Consider the following 20,269-nt stretch of genomic DNA (forward strand, 5'->3'; position numbering starts at 1 on the left):
AAATAATAAAAAAAGGATTTAGAACATAAGATAATATTTATATATTTATAATATTAGAATGAACTTATTCCACCCGAAAAAACAAAACAAAACAAAAACATGTGAAAGATCCATCTAAAATATATTGGTGCCACAAAAGAAAAGGTCAACTGTTATTTTGCGACGAGACAGTGGTTTTTTTTTTTTTTACGAGTGAGAACAAAGCAGAACCATAAGAGCAAAAATCTTATATGATCTGCTGCATGGACGTTTGCACATAAACACTTCCTTTAATGACTGAGTTGTTCCTGCTTTTGTATTTTYTAAGCTTGATTAGCTGTGGCAACCTGATTCCAAACGTTAATCAGCTGTAGATGCACAGTCACTGATTAAAATCTGTGCTGTGGCTCATCAGATGTATTGCTAACAGACAGAAAGACACACACACACGCACACACGCACGCACGCACACACAAATATAAATTCATCGGAGCGTGAGTCAAATCCATTCTTACATCTTTCGGCTGAAGCCCCATCTTTGTAATTCTCGTCCATCTGGTTTACGTTAGGGTTTCTACCTATGAGCAATCCTCTCCTTAGTTTTTAGAATGTCGAAACTAAACAAAAACACTCTGGATCTGGTTTATATTAAAACCCTTGGTTTCAAAAACCTGTGCCACCATGTCATGTTCTTTCTGTAAATTCAGCCTCRAAGTCTCAAGTTTGTATATTTTGCTTCTTTTCAGGTACGGTTTTGGGAGCGAAGGTAATCTAGATTACAAAGTTGGACCAGATAAAGACGTTGTATATGAAGTTACACTCAAAGATTTTAAAAGGGTGAGTTTTTACTTTATATGGTAACAATGAATCAAATTGGTAATTTTTCTTCATTATTAGGTTAGGTAATTAAGCCCCACATCGTTTTAGATTGAGAAACCTATATGCCAWACGGCTCACTCTCTGTGTTAAATGTTTTCACCCAAGGCTAAAGAATCCTGGGAAATGGACTTGAAGGAAAAGCTGGAAATGGCCGCCGGAGTGAAAAGTAAAGGGAACGAGTATTTTAAGGTATAGTTTCTATCTCATTTTGTTTTACAGTAAACTGTATTTTGCATTTGTCTGTTTCTAACAGATTATTATATTCTGTGTTTAGGCCGGACGGTACCAGCAGGCGGTCATCCAGTATCAGCGCATCATTTCCTGGCTGGAGCTGGAGTGCGGTTCTGGGATGGAGCAGTATAAGCTGATACAGGACTACGTTATGACAGCCCACCTTAACTTAGCGCTGTGTTTCCTTCGGCTAAAGGAGTTCTCACAAGTTGTTGACAACTGTAACAAAGTGAGCCGCAGTTCATCCCTCCTCCTCTGCTTTTAGCTGCTGGGTGTTTKACTCAAACATTATGTCCTTCTGTGTGTTTCTACAAGGTGATTGAACAGGACGACAGCAATGAGAAGGCTCTGTATCGGCGCGGGGGGGCCCGGCTCCTCCGCAACGAGTACAGCCTGGCCATGGCAGACTTTCAGAAAGTGCTGGAAGTCAACCCGTCCAACCGAGCGGCTCGGGTTCAGATCGCCAGCTGCCAGCGGAAGATGAAGGAACACCAGGAGCAGGAGAAGAAGATCTATGCAGACATGTTCAAGAAGTTCGCAGAGCGAGACTCCAAGGTTGGAGCTGCATGAAAAACACACATTTTTATGGTATAATGGAGTACATATAAAAATAAATCAATGATCATMTTTTCTTTTATGGTTTCTAAACAATTTTTAAGTAAAAATCCTTTTACTTGAATTTCCTACAACTTTCTCACAATTGTCAACTTAGCCACACTTCTATTTATTTATTGTATTTCTACAATTCCTACTATTAATAATAATAAAAACAATACAATTTATAGTATGTTACTTATGCAGTCAGTTATGTCTACTGCTTGGTGTTAAAATATCAAAATGTCATATTTTTTAATTTTATGTATTCATTATTTTAGACCACTACATGTACTAAATACACACTGCTATTTTTCCTAAAAAGTTTGTTACATTTTTCAATGTTATGTTGACACCTAGTGGTCAGAGTTTGTAACTACTCTATCTCATTAAAAAAAGAAAACTAGCAATGAAGCAAACAGATTATACATTAAAGTTATTTTTTTGAATAAATAGCAGTGAAACTAAATACAAGACAATTTAATAAAACAAACAAACCCTTTTATCTTCCACAGGGAGGAAAGTCAAAGAGGAGGAGCAGCCTGAACGGTGAACTGGTCAGCAAACGGCGGCGGCGGAGTCAGGAGTGTCCGTCATAACAGGAGCGCAGAGGCAGAAACAAGACGGGAATAAAGCCTCAAATCCAAACCTTTTCATCCCAAATCCAGTGGACCATGTGTGTGTGTGTGTGTGTGTGTGTGTATGTGTGTGTGTGTGTGTGTGGTTGTGTGTGTGTGTGTGTGTGAGCAGAGACAGCAATTCTCTGCCACATACACAGCTGAACAAGGAGAACAATCCTCCACGGGAGGTGTCAGAACTACAGAATCACTGCGTGAAGACTGGTGAACACTTGCCCCAAGCTTTTATTGGAGAAAATTAGTTTCACTTCTTTAAAACAACAACAAAAACCACACCGACGAATCCCCTTCCCTTTCATTTATTTGGCTCCTGTGTTGACATGTGCCTCCACACTTTATTTCCAAAACCACGCTTGCTCGTTTTCTGACCTCTAATCTGGTATTAAGCCTTTTTCAGGGCAGCTGCGTGCGTCACGTTGGGGATTCAGACTTGAAACTGCGAAATTTATTATTATTATTTTTTAAAATATGTGCAATATGAATTTCTTTTTTAATTAAAATGTGTAACCTGTTAGCTCAGTGGTGTTTTGTATAAAAAGAAAAACACAATAGTTACATGTTTGTTTGTTTGTTTTTGCCCAGAACTCAGCCTTGGCTCGTGGTGAATGGTTGGTGTGTCGGCAGATATGGGAACTTTAAAAGTAAACTGAGAACTCCCACTAGTCTTATAAAACAGATGCTTAATATCATCAGACAAATGAAGTCTAAAAAAAGCACAAATTAAAAGTAAAAAAGAAAAAAACAAATCTGCAAAGTTAAAACTGTGGAAAATTAAACAAGTGATTGTCATTTTTGGTTGTATCTGTAGAGATTTGAAAAATAGTTAGCAAAAGTGACTTCCAAAAAAAAAAGAAGAAAGAAATCATTACATTACAAACAGAGCACTTTGTTTTCCTGAGAATTATTTGGCATTGACTGTGCACTAAAATCACCATACACGTTCATGCTGAAATCTTCTCTTTTTCCTCTATTTGAACCCATCTAACAGTATTACAGGAGAGCCAGTCCTGGTTATTGTAGCTGATCAAATGAAAAAAAAAAGTGACAAACATCTGTGTGTGTGATAACAGATGAACTCTGCGTAAGGATTACATTTCAGTCGGTTGGCAGCTGCAGAAAMCATGAAACAGTCGAAATCAAAGCATACACGAGCGCTGGGATGTATTAGGCTGATTGTGCAGCAGGTCAGAGTGGAGCAGTGATCAGTGCTGTTTGCTCGCAGCAGCAGACAGGTTCTGGGTTGGGGACGTTTTGTCTTTGGAGTTTGGGACAAACTTAAAGACTTTATGTTAAATTGGTGAATATGTTTTAGGTTTTAGGGAGGGTGGTAAAAATTGTTAATGCACCCCGATCTGTTGGTTTCTGTCTACTGGGATGGCCTGCACCCCCCCTCCCCCCTCCCCACAGACCTGAGTCTATAGTCTAAAAGACATATTGATTCTAGTTGCTTAATGGATGAATGTTTACGCTTCGGAGCTTTAATGGATTTTAGGGATTGACGACTGAAACATTAACCTTCTAAAAAGAATGCGGCTAAAAYGGGTTCAGATCTTTCGAAGTGGGCTTCTATGGAAACAATTACTATCTTACCTGTTGTAGATATCTCTTTGAGAAACTTTAGTCTGCAGTTAATTCTCACTGGATCCATGAACCAAGTGATGCCAAGACCAAAGTGGACTGCTGAGGTCAGAAAACAAGCCAATTTCCCTCATGTGAACACTGTTTTATAAACCTTTGCATTGTCGCTCATTTCACATTGCACTGTTATTTACGAAGAAGTCTGTGCTTATTTGCGTGAGCAAATAGTGGCTCATTTAAGACAACAGGACCACTTTGGTCTTAGTCTTAGTTCGTCAGTCTGATAAGAATTAAATTCTGTTTTTCAAAACTGAATCTTTAAGAACTATCTGCAACAGGTAAGATATTCTTAGGCATCCCCCCTGAATCTGTTGCCTCTACAACTCAAGTTTTCAGTAAATTTATATCAGACTTTCCATAGAACCCCACTTTAAAAGATCTCAACTGTCACTTAAAAGCTCTTAAAATCATAACTGATCGGGTGAACAAATACAGCATTATTTCTAATAATCAGCGGCTTATAATGGTGTTAAAAACACCAGAAAATGGCTTTACATTTTGTTTTTGACAGGGGTGCACGTGGGAAAGGGACATAAAAACTGCAGTTGTGCTTTAAAGTCATGACAGATATTATGATTTTTTTTTTCAGCTGTGGCATTGTGATTAAATCATGCCCCTGTCCTAAACCAGATGTATCTTTACTTCTCACCCAGCCCAGTTTGTTCCTTTTATAAAAAAAAAATGTGTATGTGTTTGGAGAAAAGAAAAGACAAAATTGCACTTTGGTGACTGTAAAATCAACACTGTCATCTTTACATGTAATGTCCAGACTTTGTCTGGACAATAAATTTAAAAATATGTATTTTTTTAAACATTGGCTGGTTCAAAATGAAAACCTTAGCTGTCTTAACTATTTTGTGTTTAAAAAAAAAAAGAAAAGAAAGAAATTGCAGTGACAACATTGTGTTTGTGTGTTAGTATATATTGTTGTATGTTGGTGAGTTTTTTTTAAACGGCTTGTTGCTAAATGTTTTCAAGTGCTGCTGCCTCTGAATATTCAAATATTTTGTATAGTGGAACTGAGCATGAAGTACTTTTTCTAGCCATTTTAAAATGTATTCAACAATTTCCAGACTGTCTTACCCAGCAGTCACCTGTGACAAAAAGTAAAAATAGATCTTTTTAGATTCTTATTCATCATTTTGTTAAATTTACAATAATAAAAAGAAATGCCCAGTGTAGCTTAGGTAAACTGCAGCTGGGTAAACTGCACTGTGTTTGATGTAAAATTGGTTTAATCAATTTTTTTTTATCATGAAATATGTTTGAAAAACATTGTTCTGCAAAGGAAATGATCCATGTTTTAAACAGGCATTTTATGCAAAAGAAATATTTTCTGACAAACAGTAAAAAAAGAAAAAAAAAAACAATTCTTTTGTTTATGTCCTCTTTACAKTCACATGCACGCATACGTATGTGTAAATGTAAATAAAACCAACAAAACAATTCAAAGAGAAACATCTAGAGGTCAGTAACTAACAAAGCAATAATGTCAGTGTGTGGAAACTATAACCTGAAGCTTCTAAATCTGATGAAGCTATAAAAATGTTTCTTATTCCACAAAAAACTTTGTTTACAAATAGCTTTGTACATTTTTCTGTAGTAGATACAAATAAATGTAGTCAAATGTGTCTTAAACGTTATATAAAAACTACTGATTTATAGTCTCACTGATAAACTGTAATAATAATCTTATTTATCCCACAACCTGAACATTTTGATGCAATTTTGTTAAAGCAATTACTCTTTATGACCACTAGAGGGAAGTAGCAACACATTGTTGTCTCATGATCTGCGAGACTAAAATTAGATTCACTATTTTATTGAGAGGTTTGATTCGTGAAAGGAGAATATCAAGTTGATTCTCACCAAAAATACTAATAAATAACTAGTGGGATGGAAAAATATTTGTTTACAGCTGTAAATAAAACATTAGGTCATCTCAAAAATGGACCAGACAATGTTTAAAATGAAGACATGAACTTAGAAATGAAAGAAAAGTGTTTTATCTAAAAGTCTATTTAATTTAAAAAAAAGGGTAGTTCAATAAAAGCAGCAGTTAAAAAAATAGAAGTTTCAGTAATGGTTTGTAAATGTGGTTAGGATTCTCAGAACAGCATTTAAATGGATTTTGTAATGGAAATGTTTTCCAGCTATTGTTTTGTGTCCATTAACAAATTAAGAGCTCTTGATCTTCTGCCAACATTGACAAAAAATAAAAAATAAATAAAAGATTTTAGAGGCCTTCAGAACCAGGTCCATGTAGATGAAATAACTCCCAATTGATGACCCAGAAGCAACATTGTTTAAAAAAAAGAAAAGAAAAAATGACAAAAAGAAGAGCATTTCTGTTGTTTTAACTTGAAGTCTCAGTCTGACTACAAAATGGAAAGCAAGGTTTGTGTTGTCCTCACAAATCACTTCTGATTTTTTTTGTTGGGATTTTGCTGAACAAATAATAAACTTTTTATCTAAGAAAAATACGTGAGATATTTGCAATGTGATTCATTTGGAGGTGTTTATTCAATTATTTCCTGAAGTGTGTGAGCAATATGCTAATTCTAACAGAGAAATAAAAACAACACACAGCAGCTGTAATTTATACAAAGTGTTTGAAGGCTCAGTTTTTAATGRTTTACGTCAGGAACCCCAACAGTTCAGTAGAGAATCTGATGTGTTTAACCCTCCTGCTGGCCTTGGGTCAAAACAAGTTAAACTGAGGCCTCAAGGATCAGTGAATCATATGAAAAGGAAGTGTTTCAGTTTTAACACAAACTCACAACATTTCTGTCACAGATTTTATCAAAAAGGACAAACCAAAGCATGCATCGATTGATCCCTGATTTCAGAAAATGACAAAATACAATCATCCAAAGACAAACCCATTGTCTCTAACTACAACAATAAATCATGTAAAAGTTAAATGAAATAATGAAAATTAACAGTAATCTGCAAACCTGATACATGAGTACTGTGTTAAACAAGAATTAGAGTACAGAAAAAAACATTTACAGCACTGTCAAAACTGAATTTAATGATTCGGAGTTTTAGAGTTAACAAATTTCCATGAATATTATCTATATTAACAGCTGAAAGAAGATTGCAACAAGAAGAATTAGACTAAGCTGAAAATGAAATACACTTGAAAAATTGCTTTAAAACAGTGTATGTAGCAAACACAGGTCAGCCTGTGATAATAAATGTACAAAAACCTTAGAATTGCATTTTAATGGCACTTTAAAAAATATTCTATATGTGGTTTTACATTTTACTCCATCTGTGCAACACAGAACATCATAAAGCAACTTTGTGATGTTAAATTTGAATAAAAATACATCAGTTTTGTGTCTTTTGTTAGAAATAACAATAAAACTTCATAAAAGCTTTTAAAAAGACACAATCTCTTCACTGTCAGGTTTATAAATACAACTTTACACTCAGTTAACATCCCTCTCGTATCGCTCTTACATGTTCTCAAAAGCATCAAAAACATTCTCGTCACACATTACAGAAAATATTTAATAACACAAAATACAAGTCCTGATTTATTTCTGCAGATTGAGACAAATTGTATATTTGTTCTCACAATTTTATTGCTTCATCTTTTAGTCTTTTTGTGTTTCACCATGTTTGCGCTTTTTCATTGCAGATGGGACACGACTCATCTTTGCAAACATGGAATAAAATGGAAACTTCCAATATGTGGAACGTGTTAAAGACAAGTTATTTTAAGGCAAGCTGTTTTTTTTTTTCATATTATCTGTCACATTAAGATGTTTGACGGAACAAATTCATAAGAAAGTAGAACGTTCTGGCTCATCTGGTAGATGAACTTTAGTTTCATGTAAAAACTCCACATCAGTATAAGTTTATGTCGACGTCGTTCACTGCACTGAAACACCTCCTTGTTCTCCATTTTTTCTTTTATTTTCATAAATGAAATAAATTTGTGTTTTGAACTGTTTGGCCTTGAGCCTATTCAAATTGGTTTTGAAATTTGGTGGAATTTTCTGAAACTGTATCAACTTATAAAMCAACCTTCAGATAAGCTTGTGGAGCTGTATTTGATTGACAGACGTGTAAATAAATCAGACCAATAAAAATGTGGGATTTAAAATGGGATTTAAAGCTGATAGCCAATTACTTTATAAAGTGCCATTTAACAAGGTAAGTGTTCTCAGAAAAAAAAAAAAGAAAGAATTATGTTTTCCCTAAGGAATCACCCGCCATCTTTCATGGTCAGAGTATTTGTTGAGGATCAGGTACTACCACACCTAATTTTACTTCAACATCTGTAAAAACTGACTGAGTTAGAGACATTTGTGTGTTTGCAAATGTTGAGCAGCTTTGGTGGCCATCTTCAATTAGATTGACTTCAAAAGTCAGTCAGTTGTTGGTGTGAATTCAAAGATTAATTTCTGTGAGATATTTCTGTAACAAGCCCTCATAGACACAAGTAAAACATAATCACCCTTTCACCCTAAAGCAAGAGAGCAGTAACTAAAATAGTCTTATTCAATAAAACACAGTTCAGATTAACAAAATCCAATTCAGCATAAAGGTATTTAGAATCTGATTTTTTAAAATACTGAAGCCATAAATAAAATGTTTTTCATCTTAATTTAATTTAATGTTTAAAATAATGTTTTGCAGTGCTCAATAAGGCAAAAAAGGTGAAGTGCATTGTTTCCTAACCAGTCCATAAAACTATTAACATGAAAAATAAAGTACCATATTTATTCATGTATAATACGATCTCATGTATAATACGACCCCCCCGCTTTTTGAGCTTAAAAAGCACAAAAAATTTAATCCTCAAACTGCGTCCAATTTCATACAGACTTCAAGATTTTTCAGCCTTTGCAGTCTTTATACATATCAGTAAAATGATCATTGGACTGTTCATTTTATTTTAACAACATATGTACTTAAAGGTATTTTGACAACAAATATATATCAGCTGTAGCAGCATCATATGAATTCTGGCATTTTACACATAGTCCACCAGGATGCACCAACACAAAAGTCAGAGACTTCACATGAGATTTGGACCATCTTGTGGGGGAAAAGCAGATTACTTCCTACTCGCGAGCGCCCCCTCTGGTGGGGAAACGTTTTTCAGGGATACAAACTTTTTCAGAACACCGATAGACGGCAGTCATTACAGACGAACACGTGTTTGTTGTTGTTCGATGAGCGGCTCGGTCACACGCTAATATCATTAGTTCGTTATCATTACTAAGGTGCAGGACTGCTCCCCCCTTTTTTTTCCACATCATGTCGCCTGCCTGGATCTGTTACTATCTCGCTCTGAGGCACGAAGGAGTGTCAAAGGTAAGCTTGCTTCAACTTCTTTTTATGCCATGGCCTCATTTCCGGACTCAGGCATTTTGTGAATGAAGCCGATATTTCAGTTAAAATACATAAATAAAAAACATTTATCCGAGTATAATACTATCCCCCAATCTTTATGGATGATTTTATGGATTTAATTTTATGTATTATACTTGAATAAATACGGTAGTTAAAACATCTTATTTTTAACAAATATTTGAACACATTCAAGCTTTCAAAGTACAAAACTATTCAAATCAGTCCAATTGATCCACTTGTTTATCAGCTGGTGAGCAGAGACTCAGGAACTTTAAGGTTTTTAAGAGTCAGAGAGATGCGGTGCAGCAGATCTCCCAGATGGAGGATTGTTTCTCACCATTATTCCTCAACAAGGATTCACTTGTTCACATCATGATATGGAGGAAGGGTGAAGTTTGTAGCAGTAACCTAAAGAACAGTCCCACCTCAGAACTTGAGTCAACAAATTACTCATCCCCATGCCTACAGAGAACAATGACTTCTTTCATTATCTCCAAACCCTTTTTGTTTACTATCTGCAGGTGGTAAAATAAACAGGACATGGCAACCTCCAATTGATTAAGCACTGTGTAAAGATCTCTTTCAAATACTCAAAATGGCCGTTTATCACAAAGGACTCACCTATTTGCCAGAATTAAAGTCTCCCCAAAGTGGCTTTGCTATCTATAACCCCTTTTGAGACCAGATCTCCTGCTGAGATATTGTCACCCAAGGAAGCTTCAAAAAGACATGTTTGCATACCACCTCATTTATGGTTTTAGAGCACCCCCAAAAGGCTGGTCTCATAATTACATCATGAACAAATGYCTTTCTGTTGTTTGTCATCTGATTTAAAAAAACAGAAACATTGTATTTTTCTATTATGATTCAATCATTGTAATAATGCCCTGTTTTAATTACTTCACAGGTAATCTATCATTCTGTGTGTTTAACCAATTTAGCAGTAAAGAACATAAAAAAATTAGATCATGTGACTGTTTTCAGCCAATCCGGAGTTTTGTACAGTCAGGACAATAGATACTGTAACTGTGTGCTAGTTTCAGTTTTGGAAGAAGAGTTGAAAGGAGAAGCAGCAAGAGAGGACTGGAGTCCGAGCTCCATTTTTCCCCTTTGGGGACATTTTATTTTATTTTTTTTATTTGTTTCTTTATTTTTCTTTTTGTACTTTTGACGGAGTTATTGGGAGGACACAAAGTTGCGTAGGATTCTTAATTGACATTTATTCATAAAGTCAGGACCCAGCCGAGCTGTGAAGTGTGTCGACTGTCGCGTGAGCTGAAAGGTTTGCCACCCTATGGGAGCACCAGATTATCTAAACGGGACTTTGTCTGCCAGTCCAGGGTGAACAGTCAACCGGAGGTAAGACAAGGCTGTTGACCTAAAACCGTTACAAGGTACCCAAGAGGTCTGAAGACTGCTCCGGTAAGSCACGCTGAACTCCATGGCAGCTTGCGTGTGTGTGCTCTCTACTATGAATAAAAATCAATTGACAATTAACGCAAGTCGTGTTCTTCCCACATAACTTGGTCCCTTTATAGTTCACCTTTATAACAATTACTTAGTTGTGCTTTAAGCTTTCATTTATTTTGCTAGTGTAGAAATAGTTAGAAGTGGTTCAGTTTGAATAATGCTAGAGGTGATTATAGGGTGATGATGTCACGTTATTATTAAACAACAAGGTCGTGATAATAATGGTGTTTCTGTTTGCCCCAAATAATCCGTCTGTATTGTTACCTCTGAATCACTTATACAGGGTATATTGTGAAATTTCCATGCTCGTGTGTGCATTTCTTTATTCGGTTTGCMGTCTAAACTGAAAAGAATTCTGCTCTTCAGTACGTGAGATTGAGTAAAATTACGAGATTAATTTCCTGTTATTTACAGGTGGTGCCCCGCTTTCTTGCTAATGAGTTACGAGAAACTTAGGATTTAGCTACTTTTCAATAATTAACAATTTCCCCCTACAAGTTCAAGAGCTTTCTTTTCTGGTTTGGTCAGAGGGAGGTCTTCGGATGGAGTGCACAAGATTGAGAGTCTCTGCAACAAAAACGAAAAGGTTTAAGGTGATTCAGAACAAAGCTTGCCGATCTGTGCCGGTGAGAAGTGGATGTGTGTTACCTGCTGCAGCGTTCCAGGAGTGGTGCACAGATTGTACAGCATCCGGAGGGGAACCATGAGGGTTGAGGAGAGGGTGAGGACCCAGCCAAGAGCGTAACCCCACCATGGATACTCAACGGTGTTGTTGAACTTCAGAGGAGAATACTTCACCAAGGAGAAAATAAATGTTCCCTGGAAACAATCAGGTGAAACTTTTTTCAACGCATCAATTCTACTTTAATACTTAATTTAATAATAATAAATAAAAGCATTAATAACGAATGTCCTATGTTTTGTTTTTGTTTGTTTGTTGAGGTTTGTGCATGTAGGTCTACTATTTTAGGCATTCATACTGTATTCCAAATTTTTGAGCTCATGATGCGTGCTGACCTTTTTTATGTTACCTTATAATTTAAAATTATTGAGAAATACTTTCCCATTCAAACTAATTGCTATCACTTCAGTCATTTCAAAACGTTCTCCTTGAAATCTGCTTAATTTTTGTCTTCTGCTAATTTTAGCTTTTAGCTAGGTTTTTGCTGCTTTTAACTTTCATGTAGCCCTTCGATACATACAGGTTTTAGCTAATTGTTTTAGCTTTTAGATAGCATTTTGCTATTTTTAGTTAGCATGTTACTACATTTAGCTGTCATTTAGCCCTTTGACACATTTAGATTTTAGCTAGTCTTTTGTTGCTTTTGGTTTTTAGATAGCATTTTGCTATTTTTAGTTAGCATGTTACTACATTTAGCTGTCATTTAGCCCTTTGACACATTTAGATTTTAGCTAGTCTTTTGTTGCTTTTGGTTTTTAGATAGCATTTTGCTACTTTTAGTTTTATTGGGCCTCATGCAAGAACCGTTCGTATGCACAGATTTGTTCTTAAGTTGTGCGTACGAGTGATTTAGGAGAATTTGTGGCATTCACCAATGTTTTCGTATGCTAAGATTTTTTTCAGATACGAACAAAATTCACGAGTGGTCCAGACCTGTCGTATATTTTACGAGCAGTCAGTCTGCTGTTATCCAGACGGGGGGGACGGTGCGCAGCGCTGCGGCTTCTGAATAAATGAAAATGATTTAACACAGTTGTTTATACTTTTAGCAGCTCTTTTTATTCCACAGCTGACCTGCTAAAAATGACAGATTTTCTTTTCTGGATCTCTGACAGACGGACTTCAATCTCTGAACTCGTAAAGTTTTTATTTTTTTAGTTTTCGCTGTCATTTTTCATGAATGAACACTTGTATCGGAGGCAGGAAACACAGCCTTATATGGTGTTTTTGGGGTGGTAATTATGCTAATCTCCTCCCACGTGCACGAGCAGCTGGATACGAACAGGTGGAATTTACGCAGCTCATTTACACACTTTTCCTGAAGATAGAAGAGTTTGTTGAATCTGACGTGACATGTTCGTACGAACCCTTCATACGAACAAAGGTAAGAGAAATTTAGGATAAGAATACGAACATGTTCTTGCATGAGGCCCATTGTTGCTACTTTTAGCTGTCTTCTGCTAATTTTAGCTTTTAGCTAGGCTTTTGCTACTTTTAGCTTTACTTTGCTACTTTTAGCTTTTTACTTTACTTTTAGCTTTCATGTAGCCCTTTGACACATTTAGGTTTTAGCTATTCTTTTGTTGCCTTTAGCTTTTAGATAGCATTTTGCTACTTTTAGTTTACAGTAGGCATTTTGCTACATTCATTTAACCTCTTTTAGCTTTTAGCCAGTCTTCTGCATTGTTATGCTAGATTTCAGATTCTTCTGCAAATTTCAGCACCACACTGCCTTTATTTTCTAATTGAATTRACTGAAAACAGCACTTAACAACAAATAACATGACATTTACATATTCATCACAGACCTCGCAGCAAATCTAAATTATGGCTGAAGACTGAATTTCTTCTGTACAACATTTACATACTGCTTCATTCACTCTAAAGTTGAAACAGTTTAACAGATCTTTTGCTGAAACAACTCACCATGCAAATCACTGGAGTTACATATTTTAAACAGTACTTAATAGCAGATATCGGCCTGTATCCAATCATGTCCTCTATGTTGTTATAAAACCGTTCAGCTCCTGTGAATAGATGAAAATACAGATAAAAAAAACTGATTCATTGCAAAGATATATTCCTCTTAATGAACTCACCATACACCCATCCAATACACACAGACTGCAGAATGGCAAAGAGGAGCAAAGTCATCCCACTGCAGCAGTAGTAGTCAAACACCTGAAAGATGTACAGCCCACCCTACATAGGGGGGCAGCAGCTTAGACATCTTACAGTTGTGTCACAGAAAAATGTGCATTTTAGAACAATGGATCTTACCTCTGTCATCATAACAAGACCTATGAAGAAACTCAGAACACAGACGAACAGAAGAAGAAGTTTACGCCGATGACCGACGTGGAAGAAGGCAGGATACAAGTCAGAAATTCCTGTTACGAAAGCTTCCAGACCTACAAACTGAAAACCACAACAAACATTTTTAGTTGCATAATGTATGGTCAGTAAAGGTTTAATTATTTTAACTAATGTAAAAGAATAACTGTTTAAAAATGAATTCAGTAAAAAATAAATAAATAACTGATTCACTTTCCATTCATTGTAGCTACATGACAGCTGAACAGTTTACCTCACTGTCTAATCCCAGGAGGATGATCATAATGAAGAAGAAGACCGCCCAGAGCTGAGGGAAAGGCATCATGGCGACTGCTCGAGGATAAGCGATGAACGCCAAGCCAGGTCCTGCAGAGAGTTTGATTAATAAATAATACATTTAGCATCATTCAGCATTTATAGTGTTTAAAAATTACAGTTTTCGTTCTCTGAAACAGTTTTGTTGCTACCTGATTCGGCCACTTTRGATATGTCCATGTTCTGCTCGTAGGCCATGAAACCCAGGACAGAGAAGATCGCAAAACCAGCAACAAAACTGGTTCCACTGTTCAGAAGGCACAAATATACACAATCCCTGTGTACACAAAGAACACAATCTATTCAGGTTCTGAATTCAGGTTCAAATTGTTCTCACATTTGCTTTTAAGTACATTTTTAAATTCTGTTTCATATATCACAGAACACTTTATTTGTGTTTAATTCTTTTAATTCAGTTTTTTTTTGTTCATTTGTAAAACCCAGATTGCAGGTGTTGCGCAAAACTTACTTGTAGCAGTTATTGTTGTACTTATTGTAGCTGCCCAGTGCTATTAGGCAACCGATGCAAATGGCATAGGAATAAAATATTTGTGTGCCGGCATCCATCCACACCTGCAAGATCAACATGGGTAAGGTATAAAATCAGACACATAAACATATAAAGAACTGTGTTGTTTTACATTACTTTCTGCATATGTAACACGAGCAAAGCAATTATCTGATAATACTGCACATCAATTAAAAAAAAAAAAACAGGAAAACTTAAAAATTACTGGTTATTATTTTTTCACGTTTCTTCTCTATTTCCCATTTTTCCACTTTTTTCCATTAATATAGTTCTATGTAAATATAATGCTATTTTTACCAAATGTTTTGTGATCAGTCCTGTTCCAGATCTTTATTTAAAGGGCTAATTCAGTTTTTATGAAGTGTGGTTCTGTAGAAAGATCATAACTACGGTAAAATCTTATCTGTTGCAGATAACCTTATAGAAATCCAAGATAATGCAGAGCACTGCCTTTGTAAAAATATTTTTGTGCTTGGGCTATATGTTTTGCCACTATTTTCACATGCTGTGTTAATTTTAGGTAAATACCAATGTAAAAGTTTAAAAAATGGCACAGCAGTGCACCTTGTTCCTGCCCCTCCTTGGACGGGTCACGAGCTCATCAGTCAGTCAATCAGCATCAAACTCTGTTTCTCCAAACTACAGTGAGTAATCTTGGCAATATGAATCTTACATGATTATTTTGATGATTAATTTGCCACAACTGTGTTAATGAGACACGTTAAAGAGACTATGAGGTATGTTTTCACCTGTGGATCAGTAAGGCGGGATGGATCAGGGTAAAGGTAAAACTGGATCCCATCTATAGCTCCAGGCAACGTCAGTCCACGAACAAGCAGCACAGCGAGCATCACGTATGGAAAAGTTGCAGTAAAGTAAACGACCTGTCAGAAAAACAGTGGAGAAGTTTGATTTTTAAAGTACAACTGCACTAATAATTTTATGTCTTTTCTCATTATTATTGTTTTTGTTGGACTCAAAAGTGCTGACCACAGAGACGAACAGCTGACCAAATATGACAGATTTGAACAAAGATGTACAAAAACATCAAAATTAGCACAAAAACAATTCTATATAACATTTTAGACACATTCTAGACAGTTTATCAGCTAAAAAAGTTAATTTTTGGGGTAAGTTACTCTTTGAACTGTTATGAGATAACTGTTGCAACTAGACATGCTGGGATGACATTAGGAGTCTGTACAGGAGGAGACGGGAGGTAAACAACTATTAAGTACAAAAAGTACTGGAGTTCTGTGTCGAAAATAACCCAGATAGTTTATCTCTTTTTACAGGAGTGGGGGGAGAGTATCATCATCTAGAAATCTGAGCAGGCTGGTGAGCAACTTGAGAAGTTGCAGATAAACTGGCATGGTTGGAAGTTTTGGCACAAGTGGAGTAAACTGAAGATGGGAAAGGAAGAAATTTAAGAACTCCATTTAGAGGCTTCCTCACACTGCCTGTGTGTAGGCTGGACTCAGGAAAAAAGGGGTTTTGGAAATACATTTCAACGTAATGTTTCTGGGAAAACACCAGAATTTGTGATTTGGTGTGCATCCAAGGAATCCTTCCAAAAATAAAAGCTGCTTGGAGTTCTCGATTAGCCTGTTCAGTCTGCCCAGTTTGAGCATAGAAACCAAAAGTAAAGTTAAATCTTCCAAAGAACATGAACAAGGAAGCCTGCTTGACATTTGGTTATTTTGCAGGCTGATGGTAAGTTCAATACAATAAAAGATTGTTTGGCCAACCCCAACCAGTGCCACCATTCTCCTAACGTTAATGACTTGATGATGTTTGAGGAGCAGGAGGAAGGAAGAGGTGGAGAACTGCAGGTCAGCTGACATGGCTGGAGGTTCTGGCATGATGGGAGCAACCTTAGGGGGTAAGACAAGCAACTTGAGCGTTTCATGACGGAGGTTCGTACATCAGCACTCTTCGGCTGAGGCCTCAACAGCCTGGCAGGGTGTGAAGGTTAAGGCTGGTCTTATAAAGTGGTTYCTTAATGAGAACACGAGGAACAGGTGCAACAGCTAAAGCCAAGGAAACAGGAGCCCGACCCGTGGACTGGCCAGAGAGAAAACAGTTAGCACACAGATTTTTATTGGAAAAGGTAGAGAAAGGGCTGGCGAGGTGGCAGAGCAAGACAAACTCTCTATCTGAACAGGTCCTGATGTCTCGTCACTTTTTTGAAAGCACAAATACTTCATTATTTACCTTGCATGTTTGAATCTAGCGCTTATAATGCTACTTCTCACATTCACCACATTAGCCTGGCAGCTTAGCACGTTGACATTTATTAAATAACAATAAACACAAAGTGCAATGAGATGGTCAAAGGTGGTGGGGTAGATCTATTCTTTATCTTAACTTATTAAACAACTCTAATTTGTAGTAACAGCATAGCAAGTGGATTAATCRCTGCTTTGAGAGGTTTGGGACGGCGCATACCACCTGCAGGGAAGGTCTTTAAGCTTTGCTTTATGTTGATTTAAAGCAGAACAGCTTATCAGCTCAAATCTCTGTGGAATTTTAGTGCTTTGTTTGCTAAGTGTGTATGAACCTCGGCCAAACATTCTTAAAGCTGTCAAAAAGCACCAGGATGGGGCAAAATGAAGATATTAAATTATTACCTAAAGTCAGGTTTAGGGAGCATTTTTTGAGTATTTTATTTTATTTTGCTGTTTTGGGGCACACCTTTCTGCAATCACAAGATACAAGAATAAAAAAAAAAAAAAAAAAAAAMAARAAACCGGACTCAGAGTTGATAATTTGTGAGTCAGAATGAGCTCCGCTCAACCAGGAAGTCTGGACAAACACGTTCTCAGAGTGGAATTCAGCTGCTGCTACAGAGTTAAATGTAAAATACTAGGTATAAATGCTTCTACCTTCCCAGTCGACTTCACTCCTTTCCAAACACAAAAGTAACAGATGATCCAGGACAGCAGAAGACACAGAGTCAAATCCCATCGAATATTTCCCATCTCCCCGATACTCCCTGTGATATTCAGTACTCTTCTCCTGAAATTTACAGTTCCATTAGATACTTTCACACTCTCACTTTCAAAAGTTCAATGGTCTGGATTATACTCACTCCCAAAACTCTCTCACGGGCGATGTTGCATTTTCCACAAAGGTTTTGTTAAAATAATCCAGCCGTTTGTCAAACTCCACACAGGTTTCTGAAAAATACAAGATGCTTAGAAAAAGGTTTCCATGGAAAAAATCTACACAATTGAACAAAATGTATAAAAATCTGAACAGTTTTCACATGTTGCAACTAGGCATGGGCCGCATACAGTTTAATACCTTGAATATTCAAGGTATACCGGGATATGAAAAAGTCACGGTTTCAAACCCACTAAAATTTTCTGTCATACAGTGCCTACGGTATAAGCGTTTTTTGTTTATTTTTCCTCTGGTCTGTGCCGATGCAGATTTCCTCTGCGACCCCTCCCCTGCACACTCTCGCAGAGCTGCCTGTCAGCACTCGCAGCTCTGCTGGGGTTGTGTGGTGGCTGAAGATCAGAGTTCCCCAAACTTTTCCCCTGTCTAAAATAATAAAGCCAGCTATATGAAAATACTTTGGATGCCGTAAAGATGACAGCAATGAGGACCGTGAAGGCAACGCATCTAACATGATCGCAGCTCCAGGTAAAATTTATGCTATCTTGAAATGAACGAGCTAACGTTAGCATCAGATTGTAGGGATGTGAATAAATTTTTAATCCTACACCAATATTAAATCTGACAGCGAATTCCAAAAGAACATTTCAAACCATACAAAATAACACAAAAATCATGTGATGATGATGTATGAGGGAATTATTGATGTTTAGGTGAAATCAGCTCATGTTTTCTTGTTGCAGGTCACAGCAGAACCAATGGGGCCTTTGTGACCATTTCACCTTGAGTTTTTTTATTTTTTCTCATAACTTCCTCAGTGTTCCAAGATATCGCCATGAAATTTTAGGAAAAGATTCACATTCTGGTTTTTGTAGGAAGCATCTTGTATCCTAAAAAAACTAATAAAAATTAATAATAGCCAATTCAAAAGTAGCAGAAAAGGTATAAAATAACATTAAAAGGCAAACTGTAGCATCAAATCAACTTAATGTGTCTTAGAAAGTAAGGAAATTAAAACAATTTAAAAACCATTTGGACATCTGTTTTGTAAACAAAGCTCCTCAACCAATGACAGCGCGTTAAATGCGTGAAGTGACGAAGACGAGCTTCAAAACACTTTACTAACAAGAGCTATTACAGATTAAAAAAACATACTTCGACGTTTCAAATCATTATCAAATTTGGAACAAAGGTAGATAAAATAATGTTCCTCATGGCAGCTTGTCACTAGACAAGGGCTCACTAGAAAAACTCGGGTGATTTACCTTGATCCTCTTCAAAAAATTGCCTCTTCAAAACGCATCAAGAAAAATTAAAAACTTGAAGACGAGGCTGTAGCCAACTACCTGACATCAGCACGGTTTGTTGAAATTCGTAAAAATAACGAAGCAGGAGGAAATTACAAACAAACGCACCAAGCAGCCTTACAAAATCTGGTCACAGCAGTTTGGGAAGAAAATGGCAGCAGCTGCTGACAAAATGTCAACATCCCTACAGATTGTGAAACACATCACCGTGTAGCTGCGACTTAATGCACCGGTCACAGCTTGTCTGCAAAACTGTTTGACTTGTTGGATTGTATATTTGATAAGTTTTAAGTGAAAGGCGATAAAACTGAATGCCTCCTTTAGCCGAGCAGGTCTTTAGCTGAACGTGCATTTCATAAACATGCATTCATAGTTGATATTTCTTGTTTCTGTGTGCATATAATTATATAATTTTACGTCAAAAACTCCTTTGATATTTAAAACACAATAAAAACAACCAAAGTGACACATTACTTCAATAAAAAGACTTGTCATGCAGTATACACTGATTTGTCTTAACTAAAAAAGCAGTAGAAAAGCAGTTAAACTTTATCCGGATAACCTAGCATTAGGTGCTAAAAATCACAAGTATAAATGCACGCAGGTAAATAAAATTTCAGCATAACACATCTGAGATCTAAAACAGTTTCCAAAGATAATTAAAGTTCAATATGATAATAGAAAAGTTTTCATTTTTTTTTGTTTTGAAATACAAATTTCAAAACTTTTAGAGCTGTAATCATAATACCGCCATACCGCGAACCCGTGATATTTTTGCCCAAGGTTATCATACCATCATAATTTCATACCGTCCCATGCCTAGTTGTAACCATTGTAAAACCATTGCAAAGCATAAATTGTTTTTTTTATTGGGACTTTCTCTATCGAGGAAAATATTTTCAATAATTTTAGCAGCATTTGTTCACGAAGCCGAAGCCGAAGACCCCTTATGATGCACAACAATTTTGGATCTGGCGTTCCCTCGCCCAGACGCGGGTCACCGGGGCCCCCCTCTGGAGCCAGGCCTGGAGGTGGGGCACGATGGAGAACACCTGGTGGCCGGGCTTTCACCCACGGAGCCCGGCCGGGCTCAGCCCAAAGAGGAGACGTGGGTCCCCCTTCCAACAGACTCACCACCCGTAGGAGGAGCCAAAGGGGTTGGATGCAGTGTGAAATG

General features: G+C 36.7%; 2 protein-coding genes across 2 annotated transcripts in view; one reads left to right on the forward strand and one right to left on the reverse strand.

The window, feature by feature from the left end:
- fkbp5 (FKBP prolyl isomerase 5) overlaps positions 1 to 5,084 on the forward strand; it is a gene marked incomplete at its 5' end in the record, with an annotated part of 16,391 nt that extends 11,307 nt beyond the window's left edge. The window contains 5 exon segments of the mRNA XM_014006248.1: positions 726 to 816; positions 964 to 1,047; positions 1,133 to 1,318; positions 1,405 to 1,644; positions 2,199 to 5,084. Coding sequence (XP_013861702.1) covers positions 726 to 816; positions 964 to 1,047; positions 1,133 to 1,318; positions 1,405 to 1,644; positions 2,199 to 2,282 — 685 coding nt within the window. The 3' untranslated portion in view covers positions 2,283 to 5,084.
- Positions 5,085 to 10,560: 5,476 nt separating this feature from the next.
- The window catches only part of LOC106516062 (sodium- and chloride-dependent GABA transporter 2), a 17,094-nt gene continuing 7,385 nt past the window's right edge, over positions 10,561 to 20,269 (reverse strand). The window contains exons 5-15 of the mRNA XM_014006237.1: positions 17,754 to 17,841; positions 17,548 to 17,680; positions 15,412 to 15,546; positions 14,603 to 14,706; positions 14,286 to 14,410; positions 14,072 to 14,184; positions 13,765 to 13,902; positions 13,584 to 13,686; positions 13,411 to 13,511; positions 11,451 to 11,621; positions 10,561 to 11,369 (exon numbers count right to left, since the gene is read on the reverse strand). Of these exons, the coding sequence (XP_013861691.1) occupies positions 11,280 to 11,369; positions 11,451 to 11,621; positions 13,411 to 13,511; positions 13,584 to 13,686; positions 13,765 to 13,902; positions 14,072 to 14,184; positions 14,286 to 14,410; positions 14,603 to 14,706; positions 15,412 to 15,546; positions 17,548 to 17,680; positions 17,754 to 17,841 (1,301 nt within the window). The 3' untranslated portion in view covers positions 10,561 to 11,279. The remainder of the gene's footprint in view (positions 11,370 to 11,450; positions 11,622 to 13,410; positions 13,512 to 13,583; positions 13,687 to 13,764; positions 13,903 to 14,071; positions 14,185 to 14,285; positions 14,411 to 14,602; positions 14,707 to 15,411; positions 15,547 to 17,547; positions 17,681 to 17,753; positions 17,842 to 20,269) is intronic.

This window comes from Austrofundulus limnaeus, unplaced genomic scaffold, assembly GCF_001266775.1.
Source record: "Austrofundulus limnaeus strain Quisiro unplaced genomic scaffold, Austrofundulus_limnaeus-1.0 Scaffold35, whole genome shotgun sequence".
NCBI classification, from domain to species: Eukaryota; Metazoa; Chordata; class Actinopteri; order Cyprinodontiformes; family Rivulidae; genus Austrofundulus; species Austrofundulus limnaeus.